This window comes from Myotis yumanensis, unplaced genomic scaffold (assembly GCF_028538775.1).
Source record: "Myotis yumanensis isolate MYYU_CA2020_CCGP unplaced genomic scaffold, mMyoYum1.0.hap1 SCAF_1, whole genome shotgun sequence".
NCBI lineage: Eukaryota > Metazoa > Chordata > Mammalia > Chiroptera > Vespertilionidae > Myotis > Myotis yumanensis.
This window is the reverse complement of record NW_027223752.1, coordinates 169,171,879-169,198,092: the sequence shown is the minus strand read 5'-3', so window position 1 is coordinate 169,198,092 and position 26,214 is coordinate 169,171,879. Positions and strand designations below refer to the sequence as shown.

The 26,214-nt window shown below is 37.1% G+C and overlaps 1 protein-coding gene across 2 annotated transcripts in view; it reads left to right on the top strand.

The window, feature by feature from the left end:
* USP6NL (USP6 N-terminal like) overlaps positions 1-26,214 on the top strand; it is a 192,752-nt gene that overhangs the window by 11,377 nt on the left and 155,161 nt on the right. For both annotated transcript variants that reach the window (XM_070391828.1, XM_070391827.1), the window contains exon 2: positions 7,379-7,465. In XM_070391828.1, the coding sequence (XP_070247929.1) occupies positions 7,462-7,465 (4 nt within the window). In that variant the 5' untranslated portion in view covers positions 7,379-7,461. The remainder of the gene's footprint in view (positions 1-7,378; positions 7,466-26,214) is intronic.

Below are 26,214 nucleotides of genomic sequence, written 5' to 3'. Positions count from 1 at the left end.
CGAATCTTTGGTTTGATTATTGTACTCCTCTGGTCTGCTATTGGGTATAATATTCTTTATTTCAGTCCGTGTATGCTTACTTTCTAATTTCTTTATCGTAGCATCGAGGGTCTCATTAGTTTTCGTGAGGCTCTGCACAAATTTATGGCAAGCCCTCAAAATTGCGATTCTTAGCTCCATATCCTCCATTTCTGTCATGTTTCTTTGTCTCCGCATCTTTTATGCTTTCTTGGTGCACCCCCTTGTGGTCTCTGTGCGCAGTCTTGTTCTAGCCAAGCCTTAATTGTTGTAGTTAACACTAGAGGGATTTGACCCCCAGGCCGGCTGGCTATAGGAATCAGCTGTACGGAAAACGTCTGCCTTCTGGGGAGGCGCTAATCCAGCCTTTGCCTGAGGCGATCGGCAAATGGCTGTGCGCAGGCTTTGGGCGGGGCGGGATCAACAGGGCGGGCGGAGGGAGCAGTTATGGCCACGCTCAGTCCCGTTCCCAGAGGCTCTGCTTCTCAGAACCCCGGCAGCCACTGCAAACCTCGGAGAGAAAGTTGCCCTCAGGTTCCAACTGATGCCGGATAATCCCGCTTCTTCCGTTTGAGTCTGGGTCCCTAGAGACTCGCCCGGATCTGGAGCCCAGAGTCTGAGACTCACTCCCGACAGAAAACGACAACCGAGCCCTCAGCCACCAGCCCGCTTTGCGCGCGCACCTCGGTACCTTTGTATTTTCCACACTGCGCCGCCTCTGAGCCTCGATTTGCTGTTCTCTTTCCTTCTAGTTGTAGAGTCTCTCTTCAGCCAGCCTTCCTGTGGTTCTGGGTGATGTCCATTCAGTCTTTTAGTTGTATTTTTGAAATGGTTGTTTGCGGCAGCGGTCTCCGGTGTTTACCTACGCCGCCATCTTGGTCTCCCTATTTTTGGCCTTTGAATGAGCTGAAGCTCTTAACTCCCATCTCATTCTGGTTTCCCTTGGTACTTTTGTCCTGAATGTATTCTGTTAGCTCAGGATGCTGGAACCAGGTCTCTCTCTCTCTCTCTCTCTCTTTATCTCATTTTATTGGTTAATAAAAGTATATAGGTTTCAGGTACAATTCTATAATACATTATCTGTATATAGTCTTTTGTGGTCACCACCCCAAGTCAAGTTTTCTTTCATAATCATTTGTCCTCCCTTTACCCTCTCCTACCTCCCACCACCCTCTTGTCCCTCTGGTAATCACTATACAGGTTTCTCTTGATTATTGTATCTGAAGTCCCTTGAGAAGTTTTTGCATTATTGTATGGCTGAGTTAGTATTTCCTGAATGAATGGATGGATTCAGTCTTGTGTTAAGAATCCAGCTAGAGATAAATTTCTTGAAGATAGGGCCTAGAATCAGGTCTGCTTTTCTTTATATGTCTCATGGTGTCAGGTATAGTGCATACTATTGTAGTTGGCAGTCTGTAATTTTTAACTCACTTTTAAAAGGATGTCAGCTCCTGAAAATCAGAGGTATTGTATCTTTCACTTTAACTTTTATCTGTAGAGCTCAGGCATTATGTACAGTTCTGATAGTATATATCGAGAGAATTAGGCAAATTTGACATGTAAACAAATTCTAAGCCACTTTTAAAAGATCCCGCCTCTGTAACAGATAAGTAAGGAGGCCTTAGAAGGGACATTTGTTTTCCTAACTACTTAGAAGTTGACATGTTGACTAACCTAAAGCTACCAGAATTTGATAAGTCCTTTTGGAAACCTAACTTAAATTCCACCTGTAGATGGGGAAATTAGACCTCATTCTTATCTGATGCTTCATTAACATACACGTGTAAACAAACTGAGGAAACCAAAAGATTTCTCATTTTGCCCATCTCATTCTCTGATCTTTTTAGCAGGAAGTACTTTGTTGATTTAGTGAATAGGATAAACAAACCTTTTACTGAAGCAATAAAAGATTTGCTTTACTTCTCTTGAGATGGGAAAATACTTAAAATTGTGGGAATTTAGCATTATGTTTCAGGGAGTATAGATTGCAGAAAAAAGCATTTTTTAATAGAAAGCTCAAGAATTGTGAAAGTACAGTGGTGAGACCTTCTATGTCAATAAATAATGACCTTAATATTAACTAAAGTTATTTCTTTATCTGGAATGAGAATATGTTACCTGGGACTCTGCCCTGACATAATATATTTGAACTAATAAACTGTGTATCTGAATTAAGAAAAAAAGGTACTAAAATCACTATGATGTAAGTTCCATGGGGAGCAGGTTCTTTATTTTGTTCATGGCTGTGTCTTCAGAGCCTAGAGCACTGCCTGACTCATAATAGCTGCTCAGCAAATACTTGTTGAATGATAGTAAATTTGTGTATTATCTATCTTTTAAGTTTAAACACTGAACATTAATCATTTAAGTATTGGTTTATAAGTCTTTTGTAAATAAATTTAAATTGGTTGAGGCACAATTTTTTATTACATCTTGCTGGTTGTGAGAAAGTTGCATAAAGCACATTGCAGAGCATACATTCATTGTCAGATTTCTGTGAGACATTTTACAATGGTGCATGATAGTCCATTACGTGTAAATTAACATTCATTTAGTCAATCCCTTATTATTGTACATTTAAATTGTTTATATATTTTTTTGCGATTACAAATGCTTCAATGAAGGGAATTTTCTTAAGCTTTCTCTTGGAATGGCAGTTCAACAAATAGCAATTTAGCAAAAGAGGATCTAGGATTTTCTATTAGAAAATGAATTTGGATTACACAGTGGCGAAGGTGAGATCAGAAGCTTCAATGATCAGACAGCTGAGATCAGACATCACAAATGGGACAGCTCTTTGGGTAGCCCAGCTGGTTCTACATGTGGATAATGTGTTGCACAGAAAAGCCATCTTGCAATTTGTAGTGGAACTAGCTGTCACTTGTATTTGTCTTTAACTTTTAAAGAGTAAATGAGTTATCACATCTGTTTCTTTCTCTTAATTATGGCTTAAAGATTATAAGTGCACTTAACTCCTTTATGACATTTACATATATTAGGTTACTTTTATTTACAATAATTTTATTTCTGAATTTTATTGGAAAATTTTCACTTTTTTATATTAAAATATTACATTTATACAAAAAACTATTTGTAATATGTGTTACATAATCTAATATACTGATGTCCATACTATCCCCTCCCTCAGTTTAAGTGATATTACTAATACCTCTTGGATCACATCTCCGCACTACTCCATTTTATTTTCCTGAGGAAACCATCAGTTTCAACTCTTGCTTTTGTTCATAGTTATAATTACACTAGAGGCCCGATGCACGATATTTGTGCAAGAATAGGCCTTCCTTCCCCCTGCTGCCAACACTGGCTTCCCTCTGGCACCCGGGACCCTGGACCCGGGCTTCCCTCACAGCCGCAGCTTTGTCTGGAAGGTCATCCGGAAGGTTGTTTGGCTACCTGGTCTAATTAGCATATTATACTTTTATTATTACAGATAGGCATATGTCTCTAAAGAACATACTGCTAATTTTACGTATTTTGGAACTATATAAATGGTATTATGTATGTGTATGTATATATTCACAAATTTAGTGAGTAAAATATTTTAGTAAAATTAAAACTCACAAATTAACTTGCATTTAAAATTAACATTTATCCTCTCCATTAGCCATCTTTTGCTGTGTAACAAGCAACTGCTAAATTTCAGTGGTGTACCACTGTGATCACTTAATTCTAGCTGACAGGTTTGGCAGTCTCTATTTTTCATTTGATTCTTCAAATCTGTTTCCTTCTTTTTTATTCATAGTTTCCATTTTATATTGTATTTGGAAGCATTGCTGTTCTTTTTAAAAGTTTTTTTGAGTAGTCTAACTTATTTCTGTTGAATTTCGCTTATTATGCATAGTTTTACATTTTGAGCTCATTTTTTATTATGCCTTCAATTGTGGAAATGCTTATGAGACCTGAGCTAATACTACTTTCTCCCAGGGGGAATTTGCAATTGAGGACACTGTCAACCCAGGGCCACTTAATTTCTAGGCTTAAGATTTTCTCAACATACACCAGTTTGAACTTGAACTTGAAGCCCTTGTGAAGGTTGGTTTGTTTATAGATTTCCAGGGAATACTCTCTTTCCTCTCCCTAAACACGAATAAACCTAGACTTGGCAGAACTTTCCTTATAGCATCCCTTTGAGGTATTTATTTTTTCATAGTTTATTACTTTTACTGATGATCTAGTCCTTTAGTTGCCAGGCTTTATTATGTGCTTATCTGTAGTCTGACTTCCCATATTATATAGTGTAAAGGTTTGGCTTTATCCTATGCAAACTGTTAATTCTGAAAGCCCTTCAGCATTGTCCAATAGAATTTTCTGTAACTAGAAATACTATATATCTGTGCTAGTACAGCAGTTATAGCCATATTTGGAATGTGGCTAGTTTGAGAAAGAAACGAAACTTAAAATTTTACCTAACTAATTAGTTTAAAATTAAATAGCTACATGTGCCTAGTGGCTACAGTGTTGGACAGTGCAGCTTGGTTATGAGAGATTGTCAAATGTGTCTAAGGGCAGTTGCTGGCATCATTCCCTATACTCTCTGTGCTTCCATTTATTTATTTTTGTCTTTGAGCTTCTTATGAGCTTTGCTGTGCATTTAAAAGGTTAATTCTCATATTTTATCAAGCATTTTTAGGTGCCATCTAATAAAAGGGTGTACAAACCATTTGGGCACAAAAGTCTTGGAAACTGACATTTCTGATAGCTTTAGTTTTAGTTGAAGATGTTCTTATCTTGAATGATAAGAATGGAAAAGTTCATAGTAGAGTGCTAGAAGTTTCTCAAGTAGAAACCGATTATGAAGTTAAAAATTATGAGAAAGAATTTGTCTTCCTTCTTCTACAAAGAATTTAAGTATGTTAAAAGATGAAAATATTAATAAAAACATAGAGATGCCCAACCAACAACTGAGCTACACCAGCCAGTGCTGAAACAACTCTTGATATCTTAGGAACTTCAATCCAGAAATAGTTATTTATTTGGCAGCTTATGATTATTGACAGAAGGGGCATACTGCTTAGTACAAAGTGCTTTGATGTTGCCATTTTGGTATTTTAAGTTTAAGATTAAAAAATCTGATCCAAACATGAATAAAAAGAAAAGTCTCTGGGCAAGGAGATTAGACTGTACAAGTGTAAGTAAACGAACTCCTGGGTCATCTGTGAACATTTCATTTACTTTGTGTATTTTTAACATGGGATTGCCTTCCCATGTCATCATTCAGCATGTTCAACCTCATAGTTCCTGGGAGGGCAAAAAAAATCTAATAGACTCAGTGAAACACCATTCATAAAGAATATTGATAGTGAGAAACTTCCATCATGTATTCTAAAACTAACATGTAGATAAGTTTTGGATTTTCCATATAACTTCTCATTTCCTTTGTGGTAATTGGATTATCTGGAAATGAAATCATTTAATAGTATCTACAGTATAGATAAAGAAGAAAGCATGTGGGATGAGGGTCAGGTCATTACGTGATAGCACTATGATTGTATGCCACTGTTAATTACAGTAGCGGAGCCATACTGTTCATACAGAATGGTCAGTTTGTAAATTTATACTTTCCATGTATATTACATACATGAGTAAAGTGTATATATGGGGCAAGCGTTATTTCTTCAAAGAATGTTATCCTAACTTTATCTGTTAGGACCTGTTATCCTAACTTTATCTATTATCTGTTTTAGAAGCAGAGGTCCTTAGTATTATTCCATTTTCTTAATTGATTTAGCAAATAAAGTAACCATCATTTCTTGTGATTGAAGGAAGCTACATATCAGGTAGCATAAGTATACTAGTACATTTTGTATTTAATTTGGTCTTATCTGTGGAATTTCATATATTAGATTTGGGGAGGTATTTATGCATCCATTGTTATATTTAAATATAGCATTAATATTAATTTATGCTTCATTTAAAAATACATTAATCAAGAAAGGAAATTTGTGAAAAATTTTTTTTATTGATTTCAGAGAGGAAAGGAGAGGGAGAGAGAAATAGAAACATTAATTATGAGAATCATTGATTGGCTGCCTCCCTCATGTCCCCTACTGGGGATCGACCCAAAACCCAGGCATGTGCCGTGAACTATGACCTCCTGGTTCACAGGTCAATGCTCAACCACTGAGCAACTCTGGCTGGGCAGAAAGGAAATTTATAATGTAAATTTTAGCGAAAGGTTAAATATATTTATGCTATTACAAGGTGATGCTTTATGTTATACCCAAGTGAAAAGAATAAAATACAAAATTTTGTATGTAATGTTTATAAATTACATTTAAGAAATAGTTACAAAAAATGCCTTGAAAAGAAATATACCCCAAATATACCCTAAATATAGTAGTGTGGTGTTGTGATATAATTTTTTTTACTTTGGTATTGTTTTCAACGTTTTTAAATCAGTGAAACTATATATATTACTTTTATAGTGAGGAAAATGCTCATTTTTAGAGAAAATCTATAGCAATAACTTTGATAAACTTTATTTGGTCGTGTATATAAATAATTTGTATGCAGTCATAGTAAATTTAGCAGGTGTGATGTGCTGTATTTACCCTAGCTGGAGTGCTTGTTTAATATTAAGACAAAGATCACCTTACTGAGTTTCTGTATGGTAATTACTTTATACATTTTATTTACATTTGAGGTAACTTCTCATAGAAAAAGAAAAATAGAATGGGATTATGAGGTTCTAAAGATAGATTGGCATTTTTTTTATGTTTAGATTAGAGGCCCGGTGCATGAAATTGGTGCACTCGGTGGGGGGTGGGGTGGGTAGGTCCCTCAGCCCAGCCTGTGCCCTCTCACAGTCCAGGAGCCTCACAATCAATCACCCCCACAGAGGGAGGCCCTGCCCACCTGCCGCAGCACCACCACCAGGTAACCAGGGCCTCCCTCTTTGGGGTGATTGATCATGGAGCTCCGCCATCAATCGCCCCAAAGAGGTAGGCCCTAACCACTTGGCCAGGGCTCCGATGGATTGCCCCCGCAGAGGGAGGCCCTGCCCACTTGCCGCAGCCTGCCGGTTGGTGGCCTGGGCCTCCCTCTGCAGGGCAATCATGGGGTCATGGCTGGGCCCTCAACCAATCACGTTGCACTTGCGTTGGCTGGTCTGGTGCCAGTGGGTGTCATAGTGTGGTCATTGGAAGGTCGTCCCGACTGTGGTTCTGCTGTTCGGTCTTTTGGTCGATTTGCATATTATGCTTTTATTATTATAGATGACACCAAGAGGTTCTTTTGGACATAGAAAATTTTACACTAAATTATTTTCATCTCCATTTAGAAAACTTAATTTTAAATACTTTCACAAAATATGACTTATTTCTCTTTGTTTTTTGACTAGGACATGTATTCCTCCGGGAAATCTTGGACAGCAGATTTTGGCTTAATATCTGATTGGGGCAACATACAGAGACATTTCCAGTCATGAGTAAGTGTCCTTTATTTCATTTCAATGGTCTGAGGAGTGTGTGCAATGCCGTATATAAAAAGAGAAAAAAATTATTACTGGACAAATTGAAATTATGTCACTTCATCCAAGAGATTGGATAATCTGTTTTAGCCCAGTACTGTGCACTTGTCTCTATTTAAACAAGGAATTGCTTTTTGATGTTTGATTTATTCTAAGAACTTAGATGTGGTAAGAAAATCTGTGTTATTAGCTTCTTGGCTGATTTATGTTCTATTATCTATAATTTTCTATTGACTAGCTATTGGAAAATGACTCATTAGAAATATGAAGGAGGGAAAATTGCAGTTGACGTTTAATCAGCAGATGTTTTATTGTGTGAAATTTGATTATTGAATAACATGGGTTAATATTATGTTCAAGCACAAAATTAAACAAAAAAAGAATAATAAAGTTCTCTTTATCAACATCTTTGATGGAACAAGGTACCAAGTCTATTCTATAGACTTACCAAATTTGATGTAGATTTCATCTTCTCAGTTGTATATGTAATTTTTTTTTGTCATTTCTAGCCACTTCTGCTTGTGAATAGAACTGGATTTTACTATTTTGTGTTAACTGTTTACTTTTAGAGAGTGAGGACAGAGTTCAGATTTTACCCTATCATAACCCTGATAACTTTGATATATGACAGCTTTTTCGATTATGAAAATTTTGGGAAGGAGTGAGCATTTCTTTATTACTATAATATTAGGGAGTTTAAAGTTCTTCACATATTATTCATATTATGCAGGATGGGACAAAATGAGGTTTACAGTTGTTCACATGGAATATAATACAATAATTAAATAATAATATAAGAATAAACTCTGTGTTTTGCATACTCACAACTGTAAACCTAGTTTTGCCCCACCCTGTATTTACCTTAATATTGACCAGAGTACCTTTTCTTATCAACAGTTTAAATAATTAGGCAGTCTATAATAATAAAAGCATAATATGCTAATTAGACCAGATGTCCTTCTGGACGTCCTTCCTTCTGGACAAAGCTGCAGTGGGCGGGGGCCACAGCAGAGGCAGCCATGGTGGCGGTGGCAGGGGGCCAAGGCCCTTGCACGAATTTCGTGCATCGGGCCTCTAGTTGATAAATGAAAATGAAGCTGTTGTTATTGTGATATCTTTGAGTGGTTTCTACTAAGAATAATATTGCAAGAAGTAGTCTTTGATTTTTTAGACTTTCTAGTGTGCACATTTTCACAGTGGTGCACTTTGGATACACAAAGATAGTTGCTAGATGAGTTCAAATAGAGATTAAGAAAGAAGCTGCTTTTGTTATTTCAGCTCCATTCATATGAAGTTTTGTGAGAATGTTTATCTGATGCAGTGATTTTCAACTGGTATGCTGCAAGAATTTTTAAAACATGCAATGCCTGACTAGTCAGGGACACTGATATCTTTTCCCTTAGATTGTCAAATAAAAAAATGATAGCAGCCAACACCACAATAGCCATTCGGTATAAATGAATAAAAATTATACCTATTTTTTTTTTTTTTTTGGTCGGATCGGCAAAAAGTATAATATTGGTGTGCTGCAGAATTTTAGTAATTAGTTCATGTGTGCCATGAGATGAAAAGGTTGAAAATCGCTGATCTAATATAAAGTGCCAACTCTAATAAATGTGGTGATATTAGTTTGTGAAACTTAGAAATGTCAAGCCTTTTAACTTAAATACTTACATTTTTGAAATTTAACTAAATTTTGTTTTACTCTGTAATCTTAATGTTCTGTTAGTATCACTGTTACATATGGTGACTTCTTTGAGGACAGGTACCCCGTATCTTTCCTTTCTGAGTCTCAGTGTCTAACAATGTCTTGTACACAGCTGCCCCTAAGAACTCAGAGCCCTGTTATTATATGTAAATTACAATGGCTATATTTCATTTGCAAGATTTTTTGGTATGTTTGTTAATCCTCACCTGAGGATATTTTTCCATTGATTTTAGATAGAGTGGAAAGGAGAGAGGGGGATAGGGAGAGAGAAATATATGTGAGAGAGACATCAATTGGTTGCCTAGGGATTGAACCTGTAACCCAGATATGTGCCCTTGATTGGAAATTGAATTGAGCCTGAGAACCTTTGGTGCATGGGACTGAGGCCATAACAAATGTCCCACACTGTTCAGGGCTGTAAGATTTTTTTATCGGTTCTTTTTTAGATCCACTAGTTGTTTTCTCACCTCTCCTTGTGTTTTTTTTTAATTTTCTGGTTCTTTTTTATTCCTTCATCTCATTGTGAGCCTTTTACATGTTTATTTTAAAGTCTTTTTTAGATCACTGGATTATTTTAAAATTTTTTGTCCAGTGAATTTATGTTGTGGTTGTTATGTTGATATCGTTGGTGTTTTCTTTATGTTTCATAATTTTTCAGGCACATTTTGATGAGGATTCTTTTTCTTTCTCTTATTTTCTCTCTCTCTCTCTCTGTATCTCTTTTTGTGATTGGTCTAGCAGACTTATAGTTGCCTCTTGCCTGGCTTCGTTGTTCCCAGATCAGAATCTGGTCTTGTGTCAGTGGATCAGAGCCCTGGCCCCATAGTGACGTTGGGGATATGACAGACTCAGTCACGGAGTCAGCTGGCATTAGGTCAGCAGCACCCTAAGCTGTAGCCTCAGTGCAGTTAGCAGAAGTCTTTTTCAGTCTGGTTTCATAATCAAGAAGTGCCACCCTGTCCTTGGTTTTAATCTAAGAGCTTGGCTACTACCCTGCTTTATATGGAACCCTTGTATTTACAATTACCCTAGAATCAACTTCCTGCTGATTTTCCTGCTTTGGGGCCCAGAGCCCAGGAGGCCTCCTGGCTTCAGCTTGGCTCACATTTTGTGTTCCTGTTAGATTTTTGATCCATAGAGATGTTTAACATGTTTTGGGATGTAGGTATGTTGATGATTTGTTTTTATATTTTATCTGGAATTTCTCTGTTTTTTGCAAAGACAGGGGAGCCACAAAGAATGAACAATGCCACTGGTGTTAAAATAAGCCCCAAAGCCCTGGCCAGTGGTCAAAGCGTCAAACTGCGACCTGAAGGCTCTTGGGTTCAATTCCTAGTCAAGGGCATGTATCTGGGTTTTGGGTTCGCTCCCACCCCCTGGTCTGGATGTTTGCTGGAGGCAACCAGTTGATGTGTCTAATTCACATCGATGTTTCTCTCTCTGTCCCTCTTCTCCCTCCCTCCTTTACACTCTCTCTGAAAAACCAATGGAATAAATATATTCTCTGGTGATGATTAACAAATCAACAAATAAAGCCCAATGTCCTTGTTTCACATTTAAGATTAAAAGAAAAAAATCAGTTTCTGCTTAGTTCCCTAGTTCCTAGAGTTCCTCTCTGTCATCCTTGCACCACTCAGCTGGTTAGGTGAGTCCCATTGCACTTCCTCTCCATAGAACTCTGCTTGCCTCATTCTGGTACCTATCATACTGTATTAAAATCACCTGCTTATTCATTCTTATCTAATCTATAGATTCTTGTGGGCACAATTTTATTCTTAGTGCTAAACACTATTCCTGGCACTTAATGGTGTTCAATAAATAGTGCATAGATTTGGGTGTTTCTAAGTAATGTCCTTAGTATGTGGTAGTTATTCCACATATTTTAAGGTGAAATTTGAGCTATTGCCCTGAAGAGACAGAGACAGAGAAAGATAGAAGGAGACAGAGAGTGAGAGAGAAAGAAGGGCGGGGGGGGAGAGAGAGAGAGGGAGAGACAGAGACAGAGACAGGATGAAGCATTCCAAGTAGGTGGAGCCGTGTGAGAGTTATACAAAGGTTTGACTACGGGTAGTTGTTACCAAGTAGTTGAACATTCTGGAGATTAGAGATATGAAAGGCCAGGCCATGTACATTCCAGGAAGTTTGAAATTTATCTTGTAGGGCTTAAGGAACTATTTAAGGATTTCAATGATGAAAGCACTTTAAGGTTTCCTTCTGGAAAAATTACTCTGACAAGTAGACATTTTTGTTAGATGTAAACTAAAAAGATCAGTTATAAGCAGTTTTTGCCTTTTCTAGCTTTGTTCTTAGTTTTCAGCTCTTTTCAGTCTCCCTTTGAAATAGACTTTGAGTTCTCTTTCTTGTTCTTGCCAATTTGATGATTTTGCCTAGTGATGTAAGTCATCCTTGAGTGGACCATTCAAGGTGAGGGCATGTTGTGGTGGTTACGTTATGCTGCAGTTACCAGGGAGTGGGAACTGAATTTATCAGCGTTCCTGTTTTTGAAAAAGAAATATTGGAGAAGCTAATTTACATTCCCACCAACAGTTTATGAGGGTTTCCTTTTTCGCCATATCCTCTCCAATCTTGTTATTTCTTGTCTCATTGATAATAGCCATTCAAACTGGTGTGAGGTGTTATTTCATTGTGGTTTTGTTTTCATTTACCTGAAATTATTGATATTGAACACCTTATGCGCCTTTTGGCCATCTGTATATCTTCTTTGAAAAAATGTCTATTTAGATCCTCTATCCATTTTTAATTGAAAAAATTTTTGTTTGCTATTGGTTGTATGAGTTCCTTAGATATTTTGAATATTGGATTTGTGATTTGCAAATATTTTCTCCCATTTGTTGATGGTTCCCGGTACTATACAGAGCCTTTTAGTTTGATGTAGTATCACTTATTTATATTTACTTTTGTTGCCTTTGCCTTTGGAGTCAGTTCTAAAAAATCAATGCCAGGATCAGTGTCAAGGAGCTTATTACCACGTATGTTTTCTTTTGGAGTCTTATGGTTTCACATCTTACATACAAATCTGTAATACATTTTAATTTTTGTGTATGGTATAAGATAATGGTCTAGTGCAGCCGTGGGCAAACTACGGCCCGCGGGCCGGATCCGGCCCATTTGAAATGAATAAAACTAAAAAAAAAAAAATACCGTACCCTTTTATGTAATGATGTTTACTTTGAATTTATATTAGTTCACACAAACACTCCATCCATGCTTTTGTTCCGGCCCTCCCTCCGGTCCAGTTCAAGAACCCATTGTGGCCCTCGAGTCAAAAAGTTTGCCCACCCCTGGTCTAGTGTCATTATTTTGCATGCGGCTGACCAGTTTTCTCATTACCATTTATTGCAGAGACTGTCTTTCCCCCATTGTATATTCTAGGCTCCTTTTTTATAAATTATTTGAGTATATATGTATGGATTTATTTATGGCCTTTCTATTCCATTCCATTGATCTATGATAGATAAATGGATAAATAAGGTCATATATACATACAAAATAGAATACTGTTCAGCCGTAAAAATAAAATCTTGCCATTTGCTTCAACATGAATAGACCTTAAGGTATTATGGTAAGTGAAATATGTCAGACAGAGAAAGACAGATCGTGTATGATTTCACTTTATTTAAAATTGAAAACAAATAAAGAAACAAAACAAAACTTATAGATTGGTGGTTTTCAGAGAAGAAGGCGGTTGTATGGGTGAAATGGGTGAAGGGGATCAATTATATGATGACAGGTGGTAACTGGACTTATTGTGATGATCACTTTGTAGTATATACAAAGACCAAATTATTATGTTTTTTAATAATTATGTAACTAATATAATGTTATATAACAATTTCCCCTCAATTAAAAATTTATAGGTTATATGTTGAAATGATAATACTTTGGATAGATTGAGTAAAATATATTAAAAGTAAAAAAGAAAAGAGGTTCTAAAAAATATTAGAGAAGCAATATTTAAAAGCTAGAAAGAGCCCTGGCCAGGTAGCTCAGTTGGTTGGAGCGTTGTCTGTAAACCAGAAGGTTGCGGGTTTGATTGCTGGTCAGGGCACATACCTAGGTTGGGGCACATATAGAAAGCAACTGAACTATGTTTCTCCCACACATGGATCTTTCTCCCCCCCCCCCCCCCCCCCACACACACACCCCTGTCTATCTAAAAATCAATAAAAAAAACCAACATATCTTAGGTTGAGGTTTAAAAAAACAACAACAGGAAGATACATCATTAATGTCTAGATAGAATTTCCAAATCTAGATTTGGGTGATATTGATGGGTAACTAAAATTTCCAGTATTCTTTATAGAGTAAAAGAAAGGTTGGATATTTGTATGTCTGGGGGGATTTATCTCTGCAGGATTTCCTAACCCTTCCCATGTCATGAACTGCTCAGAGAAAGCATGTGGGATAAACTGATAGAGCTGTTTGAAGCTTGGAGTCCACTGGCGTTGACACCTCAGGCAAAGCTGCCCTTGGTGCCCAACTACCTTGACAGCAGAGGGGATCACTTTCTCCACACACCCTGAAACACTAGTTGGGATGTCTCAACTGTAAGATCTAGAGCAGGGGTGGGCAAACTTTTTGACTCGAGGGCCACAATGGGTTCTTAAACTGGACCGGAGGGCCGGAACAAAAGCATGGATGGAGTGTTTGTGTGAACTAATATAAATTCAAAGTAAACATCATTACATAAAAGGGTACGGTCTTTTTTTTTTAGTTTTATTCATTTCAAATGGACCGGATCCGGCCCGAGGGCCGTAGTTTGCCCAAGGATGGTCTAGAGAATTTGTTAAATGCGTTAGGATGTTTTTCAGCTTTTAGTCTAGATCTTTATAAATTCTGAAGCTGAATTTTTATGAAAAATGTATCATATGATGCTATGACGTGGTCATTTCATTGTGAATTGTTAACTTTATTACAATCTACAAAAAGCCTTTTGATTTTCATTCTTTAAGTTCTTGTTTTTCTGTATTTGCATATTTTGCAATGCTTAGCATTAATCAGAAATATTCAAAATTCTGTTTTACTAGGTGGTGCTAAAGATGAAATGATGTATGTAAAGCATGCCTATAATTAGAAGTGGACCTCTTAGATCTTTAATGGAGATCACAACAAGAGTAGTTGATGTAATGCCAGATCATATCTAGGTGATCATTTTGGTGGAATATGTTTTTAAAAAGCCCCCCAAAAGCCCCCAAAACCAAAAGTGATTATTTAGATTACTACTTAATCTTCTTTTCCCAAGTTTTAAGTTAAAAGAAAGTAAAGCCTATTTGCTCTATTTTAAAATTTTAATCTTTACTTCAAGCAAGTTTTGTTCTGTAACTAATTACATGACATGTTTCCTAAGAGAGTCTTTCTGGATGTTAATTCTCTTCTTACTGGGCACTTCAGGAGGGAATCTATTATGTTGGAATGTTTGATCCTGCCCTTTGGTCTAATGGAGTGAGTGTTTTGAGGTCACTTCTGGGTATGAAATGTTTCTCATTGATCTGAGGAAAAAGTAATGGCAGTGGATAATTTGTAATGTAGTGGTATTTGTAGCTTCCCATTAGAGGAGGAGTAAATATCTTCATCTACTGTAGTAGTAGACTAAGAGTTCATACTGAAGTGAAGAACAATTTGTTTTAATATTTGCTATAACACTAAATGTTGTAAATAATTGAGTAGATTGCTAAGTCCTTTAATGGTGGTTGAAGGATTCTTCTGCCTCTTCCTAAATAGAAAAATCCCCCAGCAAGTTATAAAAACATTTTCCCTAGGTATGGGCTAAAACTTCTAGCTTATTTAGATATATATTCTGTTTTATTGAATAACTTTGTACCTCAGAAGTTGGCAGAAATTCATGAAAATTTAAGTTGAATTAATTGTGTTTTAAATACTGGTGTATCTGCATTTAACAGAATCTTTAAAGAAACCCCCCTGTGAATTATAAAAAGTATCAATTTGTTAGGACCCATCTATGTTTGATAAATTTAGATTTTGGAATATAAGTTTTACATGTCAATCATTCTTAAAATGAACATACAATCAGTGATTCTTTTTTTTTTTTTTTTTTTTTTTTTAAATATATTTTATTGATTTTTTACAGAGAGGAAGGGAGAGAGATAGAGAGTTAGAAACATCGATGAGAGAGAAACATCGATCAGCTGCCTCCTGCACATCTCCCACTGGGGATGTGCCCGCAACCCAGGTACATGCCCTTGACCGGAATCGAACCCGGGACCCTTGAGTCCGCAGGCCGACGCTCTATCCACTGAGCCAAACCGGTCTCGGCACAATCAGTGATTCTTAATGGGGGAGGTGAATTTGGAAATGTACGCAGACTTTTTGGTTGTCATAGTTATTGGGGGAGCCCATTGCCTTTTTGTGGGCAGGGGCCAGGTAGAGTGCATAACAGTCTCTGTTGAGAAACACTGTGTATAGCCTATCAGAATCATGGCAGCAATAAAATGTGGGTAAGGTGATAAAGAATGTCAGCAAAAACTGCTTCTCAGAAAATTTACTAGATTAATTTTCATTGTATTAATATTGATCATTTAAAATGGAATATACTTTATTTTTAGCTAATTTATCTTCTTTTTGACCACTTACTGCAGAAAAGTGAATAATTCTTAGTTTGATACTATGGGGAATTAAATGTGAATTTAATGAAGCATTTCTTTTTAAAAAAAATGTATTTTATTGATTTTAGAGAGGAAGGGAGAGGGAGAGATAGAAATATCAATGATGAGAGAGAATCCTTGATTGGCTGCCTCCTGCATGCCCCCTACTGGGGATCGAGCCCACAACCCAGGCATGTGTCCTTGGCCAGAATTGAACCTGGGATCCTTCAGTCCACAGACTGACGCTCTATCCATTGAGCCAGACCAACTAGGGCGAAGCATTTCTTATAGAGTATATTCAGTTATAATATTTTGAGTTCTTGTTAGGAGATGATTTGCATTATTTTACATATTTTGTTTCATATTTTTCAAAATGACAAGAAAAGCTGTAAAAATAGTGTCCAAAATTATTTCCCAAATGCGTTTTATCCTGATTTACCAATTGTTTGTATTTTGTCCATTTATAACTCTGCTGTTTGGTCGATTTACATATTAGCCTTTTATTATTTAGTAGTGGTTCTCAACCTATGGGTCCCTACCCCTTTGGGGGTCGAACGACCCTTTCACAGGGGTCGCCTAAGACCATCGGAAAACACATATATAATTACATATTGTTTTTGTGATTAATCACTATGCTTTAATTATGTTCAATTTGTAATAATGAAATTGGGGGTCACCACAACATGAGGAACTGTATTAAAGGTTTGCGGCATTAGGAAGGTTGAGAACCACTGTTATATAGGATGTAAAATGTCAGGATACTTACCATCTATAGTTATGACTCTTAAAAGTTTAATAATTGCAAGGTGTATTGAAAGCTAGAAAATTGATTTGGAATATTATGCAAAGTGTAAGTGATTGATATATTGTTTTATAGACAAGTCTAAGACACATGATGCTATACATTAATTTCTTAAAATGTTTTAAGAGTGATATTTGAGTCTGATTTTAAATTGTTTAAAGAAAGAGATTATATGATTTTGAATAAATAATTTTTTTAATCCTCACCTGATGATATGTTTCTATTGATTTTAGAGAGAGAGGAAGGGAGGGGGGAAGAAAAGAGGAAGGGAAAGAGAGAGAAACCATTAATGTGAGAAGCATTGAATAGTTGTCTCCTGCCTGCACCCCAGCAGGGGACCTCACCCCGCAACTTAGTTATGTGCCCTGACCAGGAATCCAACCTGCAATCTTTTTGGTGCCTGGGACAATGCTCCAACCAAGTGAGCCACCCAGCAGGGGCTGATTTTATTGTTGTACTAACAGATACTTTATGAGTACCTCCATGTATACTTCTGCTGTGTTGGTCTTTGGGGATATAGACAAAAACAAGACAGTTATGGTTCTTGGCCTCATATAGAACATACAACTATTGGGAAACTGATGCTGCACAAGTAGCACAGTATTATTAAAGCAAAAAGGGAAATACAGTGTTAGCAGGAGCAAGGGAGCTGATCTGCAGAGAGGGCAGGAAGGACCACCACTAGGAAATCATTTCAGTTGCGGCCTGGCTAAGTAAAGAAGAAAAGGGAGAGGGTTCTAAGCAGGGGAATAACATGTGTGAAGACCTGGAGTTAAGAGGTTGAGATTAAGATGAAGAAATTAAGGAAAATTCAGCATTGGTTGAGAAATAGGTGGTTGGAGGAGATTAAGTTTATAACTTTGGTTTAGTTAAACACTCTACTGTTTCCTCCATTTTATACATAACTTTATCTAACTCATCTAAACTAATCTAGTCTCTTCATCTTTCCCAACCTCCTTCAAGTTGTTGTTTTAAAAGTATAACCATAATTTTAAAATAAGCACACTTTGACATGGGGGGGGGGGAGTCATTGTAACCCCACTGTATTAAAGCAACTGTTTGCTCTTTTGCGTATGACCCTCTGGTATTGCTCAAATAGTATATATTTTATATAATTGAATTCATAGTGTATATGCAATTTTATATTTGGATTTATAACATTGAATTGTGCTTAGACAATTACATTTCTGTAATTGTTTTTCATAATTAGAATACATAATTACTATATTACTTAAAGGCAATGATGCATCATTTCCCTATATTTTGGTTATTTAGGATGGTTCAATTTTTTTTAAATTATTAAAATATATTTTTATTGATTTCAGAGAGGAAGAGAGAGGGAGAGAGAGATAGAAACCTAAGTATGTGCCTTGACCAGGAATCAAACCTTGACCTCCTGGATCATAGCTCAAAGCTCAACCACTGAGCAATGCTGATTGGGCTGTGGTGGTTCAATTAAAAAAATATTCACAGAATGACTATCACTGGTGAATTTGCCCTTTTTATTATTTATTAATGGATTTGAGAGAGAGAGAGAGAGAGAGAGAGAGACATTGATTTGTTGTTCCACTTATTTATGCATTCATTGGCGATTCTTGTATGTGACCTGACCAGGGATCGAACCCACAACCTTGGCAGAACCCTCTTACCAACTGAGTTCCCTGGCCAGGGCTGTCCTTTAAAAAAGCAATAACAAAAACACAAACAAAACCAAACCAGAAATAATTCCTTAGGATAGATTTATAGTATGGAAATGTTTTTGCCTATGTCTTCCTATCTTTCTTAAAAGAGGTTGGAGAGGGTATGAGCATGGGTCCTAGAAGCAATCCCACTCAGATACTGAGGGACAATTGAGTTAACTTTTGGGGGAATCAAAAATTATTTGCAGATTTTCAACTGCCTGAGGATTGACTCCCCTAACCTCCCACGTTAAGGTCAACTGTACTATGTATGGCCTTTAATTCACATTAATTTTTCACTTAAGGGTATATTCTCCTGTCATCCTATACTTATTTGGAGGAGTCATCTCAATTGTAATTTAGTAATTAATTTTGTGTGTGTTTCATGCCAGTTTCTCATCGTAGCATGGAAGGAGGTTGATCAGGTTGATCACCCTTGTTATAACCTTCAACTGGCATTGTACCTATTAGGTACCTACTAATAAGCATTGTACATATTAAGTGCTTAATACATTTTGAATGGATGAACCTAATTTCATTGCCTTATCATATTCATGTAATCAATACACTAAGAATTTCTAGATATTGTGAAGATACATTGGGATAATATATTTTTATTTCCCATGTTTATGAAACATATTTTGCACATATTTATAACAGTTTCCACTGAGCTGCAGAGTTGAGAGGTTTCTTGCTTGTTTTTTTCTAAGTAAAATGAATTGCCTTTTGGTAAAGTATTTTTTAAAACTGGTTTTGAAAAAACTGCTAATTTAATTACATCAATACAGGTACTTTTGTTCATAAGCACTAACATCTAATATGCTTTGAGATTATGTGAAAGAAGGATAATGTCATCCATAAACACATACTATGTGCTTCTTTCCAAATCCTACAATTTCAGGACATTTAACCTTCATATCTTCTTTGTTTGGTTTTAGTTTTTTTCTATGAAAAAAATTCTATTAGTGTAGTTGATTACCTTTTGACAGTGTTAACTTTTTTTTTTTAATTAAACTTTATTGTTCAGATTACATTTGTTCCTCTTTTTCCCCCCCATAACTCCCCTCCTTCAAGTTCCCGCCCCACCCTCTGCCCTCACTCCCCACCCACTGTCCTCATCCATAGGTGCACGATTTTTGTCCAGTCTCTTCCCGCATCTCCCATTCCCCTTTCCCCCTCAAGAATAGTCAGTCCATTCCCTTTCTATGTCCCTGATTCATTATAATCACCAGTTCATTCTGTACATCAGATTATTTATTCACTTGATTCTTAGATTCACTTGTTGATAGATGCATGTTTGTTGTTCACAATTTGTATCTTTACCTTTTTCTTCTTCCTCTTCTTAAAGGATACCTTTCAGCATTTCATATAATACTGGTTTGGCGGTGATGAACTCCTTTAGCTTTTCCTTATCTGTGAAGCTCTTTATCTGACCTTCAATTCTGAATGATAGCTTTGCTGGATAAAGTAATCTTGGTTGTAGGTTCTTGGTATTCAGCACTTTGAATATTTCTTGCCATTCCCTTCTGGCCTGCAAAGTTTCTGTTGAGAAATCAGCTGACAGTCGTATGGGTATTCCCTTGTAGGTAATTGAGTCTCTTTCTCTTGCTGCTTTTAAGGTTCTCTCTTTGTCTTTTGCTCTTGACATTTTAATGATGATGTGTCTTGGTGTGGTCCTCTTTGGATTCCTTTTGTTTGGGGTTCTCTGCGCTTCTTGGACCTGTAAGTCCATTTCTTTCACCAGGTGGGGGAAGTTTTCTGCCATTATTTCTTGAAATAGGTTTTCAATATCTTGCTCTCTCTCATCTTCTGGCACCCCTATAATTCTGATGTTTGTACGCTTGAAGCTGTCCCAGAGGCACTTAGACTATCTTCACACTTTCGGATTCTTTTTTCATTTTGCTTTTCCAGTTGGGTGTTTTTTGCTTCTTCGTATTTCAAATCTTTGGCTTGATTCTTGTGCTCCTCTGGTCTGCTATTGGGTATAATATTCTTTATTTCAGTCTGTGTATGCTTACTTTCTAATTTCTTTATCATAGCATCGAGGGTCTCATTAGTTTTCGTGAGGCTCTGCTCAAGTTTATTGCAAGCCCTCAAAATTGCGATTTTTAGCTCCATATCCTCCATTTCTGTCATGCTTTTTTGTCTCCGCATCTTTTATGCTTTCTTGGTGCACCCCCTTGTGGTCTTTGTGCGCAGTCTTGTTCTAGTTAAGCCTTAATTGGTGTAGTTAATACTAGAGGGATTTGACCACCAGGCCAACTGGCTGTGAGAATCAGCTGTGGGAAAACTTCTGTCCTCTGGGGAGGTGCTAATCTAGCCTTTGCCTGAGGCGATCCAGCAAATGGCTCTGCGCAGGGCTTGGGCGGGGCGGGTCGCACAGGATCAACAGAGTGGGCGGAGGGTGCAGTTATGGCTGCTCTCAGTCCGTCCCCAGAGGCTCTGCCTCTCTGTCCCAGCAACTGCTGCAAACCTCGGAGGGACCGTAGCCAGACAGTCCCGCTTCTCCCGTTTGAGTCTGGGTCCCTAGAGACTCGCCCGGATCTGTAGCCCAGAGTCTGAGACTCCCTCCTGATTGAAAACGACAACCGCGCCCTCAGCCACCAGCCCGCTTTGCGCGCGCACCACTGTACCTTTAAATTTTCCACACTGCGCCTCCTCTGAGCCTCGGAATGCTGTTGTTTTTCCTTCTAGTTGAAGAGTCTCTCCTCAGCCAGCCTTCCTGTGGTTCTGGTTGATGTCCGTTCCGTCTTTTAGTTGTATTTTTGAAGTGGTTGTTTGCGGCAACAGTCTCCGGTGTTTACCTATGCCGCCATCTTCAATTCTCCCGACAGTGTTAACTTTTAAATACCCACTATGAATTATTAGGAATTACTGTACAAGCACCTGAACATTATTGGAACAGAAAATAGTATAGCTTTTAGGTAGAAAGAATGTATAACATTTTTTTTAGTAACAAACATATGATGTATTTAATATTGATGAGTTTGTAGCGATTGATTTTTAAAATTCCACAAAAAAATGATTATATCCCACCCTTAAAATTTAAATAGAATGACAAAGAAATTAAGTATATTAACTTTTGTTTTAAGCCCAAGAGAAGACCAGTCAGAAGTGAGTTTATAGTTTAATATTTAGTAATCTTTTCTATTTTCAGGCTAGCTGACATCTGGAATATTTACAGATTATTTTTGTCACAAAAAGTGTGGCCTCTCACATTTTTTCCTTCTCATTTATCTACATGTCTTGAAAAAAGATGACAGCACTTTTATCCTAAAACATATTTCCAGGAAGTCAAAACAAATTTTCTGAAAAGTGGTTAGAAAAAAATCTAAATTGATGCCAAGAATGAGAAGATGTTGGGATGTTATTCATATGATCAACAAGTTTTTGTAGATGCAGAGCACAATGCAAGTATCCTTGTCTGTGTTGATTGTATAAAAAAGATGTTGATGAAATATTTTAAAATGTGAAAAATGCATACACTTCCAAAAGAGTACAGTGGGGCCTTGACTTACGAGTTTAATTCGTTCCGTGACAGAGCTTGTAACTCAAATTACTCGTATGTCAAATCAAAAAGCGAACGAGTGAGACACGTGATGCTGGGCTGATGTTGTGGTGTTCACTGTGACGTTCGCTGTGCCAACTAGCGGTGGGGTATCTGAAGCTGGCTCGTAACCCGAATTTTAGCTCGCAACTCAAAGCAAAAAATCGGCCGAGAGATGGCTCGTATCTCGAAAAACTCGTTAGTCGGGACACTCGTAAGTCAAGGCCCCACTGTATGCATAATAATACTCCATTTTTTAAAAAATCAGCAAAAAAATACATGAATAAATCTAAAAGGTTGTTAGGGCCTAAGAGAAATTTTTATTTTCTTTTGAATAAGGGACAATTGAGTTAACTTTTGGGGGAACCAAAAGTTGACATATTTTTGGATACTTATTTTTTATAGTAAACATGCATTATTTTGTAATAAGGAAATCTATTAAAGATATATATTGACAAAAAGAAGAAAATATACTTTTAAAATTAGTTTGTATTTCTTTAAGATTCTAGGAAGTTAAGAGTTGGATTGAATTATCTATAACATTTTTTGTTAGAAATGGTAGTATGATTTTGCTTTAAAATAATACTGATTGTCTTGGCCTTTACACTTAGGACTAAACAGGATGCTCCAGTGAACTTGTTCATGGTTTTATTAAATGAATGAGAGAAAGAATACAAATGAGACTAAATTCAATCTGGTTCTTTCCTTCTTCCTCTTTTTTTCTCCCCTTCCTTCCCCCCACCTCCTTTCCCCCATCTCCCTCCCTCCACCCTCCCTCCTTCTCTCCCTCCCTCCTCCCTCCCTCCCTTCCTCTTTCCTTCCCTCCTTCCTTCCCTCCTTCTTTGTTTTTTGGAGCATGAGTACTGGTGGGAAAAGATTTTCTTTCTTTACCTAGTTGATTTTCTTCCTTTACCTAGCTGTTTGTTCATGTAAGTCCTGTTATTGACCCCTTTTCATCTGAAAGAAGTTCTTTCATTTGGAGAAAGGAGAATGGCATAAGTTGCAATGTCCAAATAGGTGGACAATAGGGAATGCTTGTATTCCTGGCCTGTTGCATTTCTCTCTTGTCTCATTTTTATTCTCTTATAGGCATTCTCCCTTGTGTTCTACTTTGGGAATGCTGAGTTTGGAAGTGATAGGGACGAAAAGTAAGTCAGCAGTTTTGGGGTTAGCCAAAAGTTAGTGGTTTTTGGGTGGCCATGTATAATAAAAATACAAATGTAGGAAATAAGATTGAGTTAAGAATTATCTGTTTAAAAAAGAATTAGATCCCAAGTATTGTCAGCATCTTTGAATCGCTTCCACTTCAGGAAATACTCCACTTTCCCATTTACTACACATCAGGCCAATACTTTTTCACTACAAATTCATCAGGTTCTGCCTCTTCTACTTTTTTACTCTTTCCATTCTGTTTCCCATATTTGCAATGTAGTTTTATTGGAGGCCATTTTTTATTGCAGACTTGAAGAGTTATTATTAACCACCTCCATGCAGCTCCAGGTCCCATGTCTCCGGTGTCTCCCTCATGTGTTTTAATTAGGCAAGCAATTAAACTTATAAAAAGGTTTCACCTAATAGACTGTCCCTTTACAAGAAGTTGAAATCCCTGTACTATATTAACTAAAATGTTATGATCATGAAATGTGTAAGACTTTATTCATGGATTTCTAATCAGATCATTAGAGACCTTGGCAATTTAGGACCTGCTGGAATAAATGGTTGAACAAACTTTTGCAATCTAAACTCTTGACCTGCATGTTTTCTCTTTACTCCAACTCATTCCTTACATGTAGGCTCAGCCCCAGCATTTGGGTTACTGGTTCAACAGAGCCAGGAAAAACAATAGCTTTGTAGTAAACAGAATGTTATCCAACTGTATATTGTTTACTTTATTGTAAATACTGGTAAACAGTGTTCAATAAATAGTTTTATATTTTTAAAAAAGAATTAGATCACAGCTGTTTGCAGGCAGATCATTGCAAGGGCAACTATAACATTATTTTATTCACCAAGCCATGTTGGATCTCTTGTATATATAGGCAATTAATATTTTTGTTTTAAGCACTCTCTCCAGTTAAACTCTCGATTTTTTTAAATATATATATTTTATTGATGATTTACAGAGAGAAAGGGAAACGGATAGAGAATTAGAAACATTGATGAGAGAGAAACATCGATCAGCTGCCTCCTGCACATCTCCTACTGGGGATGTGCCCGCAACCAAGGTACATGCCCTTGACCGGAATCGAGCCTGGGACCGTTTAGTCCACAGGCCGTCGCTCTAGCCACTGAGCCAAACCGGTTTCGGCGAAAACTCTCGATTTTTTAATTTATCTTTTATTATTTCAGATAAAGTCTGAAGAGTAGGATATAGATTAAATATATATTATAGAATTCCTCTGTTATTTTTTTAAAGACTTTGTTGAGAACAGTTTTCGGTTTATAGGAAAATGGAGTGGAAAGTACCACGTGTTCCCTTATACACCCTCATACTACTCTCTACTTTCCCAGGTTCCCCTATTACTAACATCATGCAATAGTGTGGTGCATTTACTACAGTTGATGAGCCAATATTGATACATTACTGTTCACTAAAGTCCATATTTTACATTAGGTTTTATTCTCTGTGCTGTACATTCTATGGGTTTTGACAGATGTATAATGGACCTGTACCTACCATCCTATCCTGTATAATAAAAGGGTAATATGGAAATTGACTCCGACAGCGGAACGACCAGAGTGACCACTGGACCAGTCACTATGAGGCGTGACCACCTCTCAGTCCCTTTCCCCTGCGGACTTCTGGGGAAGATGGCCCTGATTGCAGACCAGGCCTAGGGACGGTACCCACGCATGATTTCATGTGCCAGGCCTCTAGTTACAATAGCATAAACTAGTTTAACCACCTAAATATTCTCTGTGTTCCACCTGCTCATCCTTCTCTCTCTTTTCTCAAGCCCCTGGCAGACAATGGTTATTTTACTCTCTCCATGGTTTTGCCTTTTCCAGAATGTTATATAGTTCGAATCAGGCAGTATGTATGGTTTCAGATTGGCTCCTTTCACTTAGCAATATCTGAAGTTCCTCTATGTCTTTTTTTGGCTTGATAGCTTATTTCCTTCTATTGCTGAATAATATTTCATAGTCTAGATATACCACAGTTTATTCCATTACCTACTGAAGAACATCTTGGTTGCTGACTAGTTTTGGCAATTATAAACAAAACTACTATAAACATTCATATACAGGTTTTTGTGTAGATAGAGGTTTTCAGCTCATTTGGGTAAGTAACAGGGAGTACAATTGTTGAATTGTATGGTAAAATGTTTACTTTTATACAAAGCCACCAAACTTTTCCAAAGTGGGTGTATCATTTAATATTCTCACCAGTGATGAAATAGTTCCTGTTGCTCCACATCCTCAACAGCATTTGGATTCTAACCATTCTAGTAGTTGTGTAGTGGTATCTCATTGTTTGAAATTCCCTAATGACCTAAGATATTGAGCCTCCTTTCATATGCTTAGTTGCCATTTATTTATCATATTTGGTGAGGTGATACAGCTTTTTATAAAACCAAAATGTAATATCTTTAAAGAATTAATAACATTTGTTCTCTGTAGAAAAGTATAGCGTTCTATCCCCTGAGCAAAATGGGCTAGGGCAACATTTTAATATTTTTTCTTTGTGCACCCTTTGTGTGTGTGTGTGTGTGTGTGTGTGTGTGTAAATGGCAATAGTGGAATCATAATATTTTGTTCCTTTTATGTTTACTTATGCACATGTAATTAGCTTTTCCTATATCATTCTTCTAGAATAGTGGTTCTTAACCTTGGCAGAATGTTAGGATCATTTGGGAGAGCTTTTAAAATTTGTAGTGCTCAGGCTGCATTGTAGGACAAAGAAGTCAAAATCCCTGTGGATGGACCCAGGCATCATACTTTTTAAAACTTCCCAGACAATTTCAGTATGTATTAAAGATTGATAACCACTGGTCTAGAATATAATAGAATCATTTTTAAGAAAAATACAGTTACCAAAATATTATATAAAACATGGCATTCTTTTTATAAAGTTCAGAACAGACACACACACACACACACATTTTTAGGTACAGATATATCCTATATAATAAAAGCCTAATATGCAAATTGTCCCCTTGGGCGGTGGTTCCACTGGGAGTTTGACAGGGAGACCAGGAGTTCAATTGCTCGCTATGACGTGCACTGACCACTAGGGGGTGGCATGGAACATGGAGGGTGTCAGCGACATGGTGCTGGCAGCAGGTGGCAGTGGAGGCGCTACTGGCCCCGAGAGCAGGATCATGGCGGGATGGTGGAGCAGGTGAGT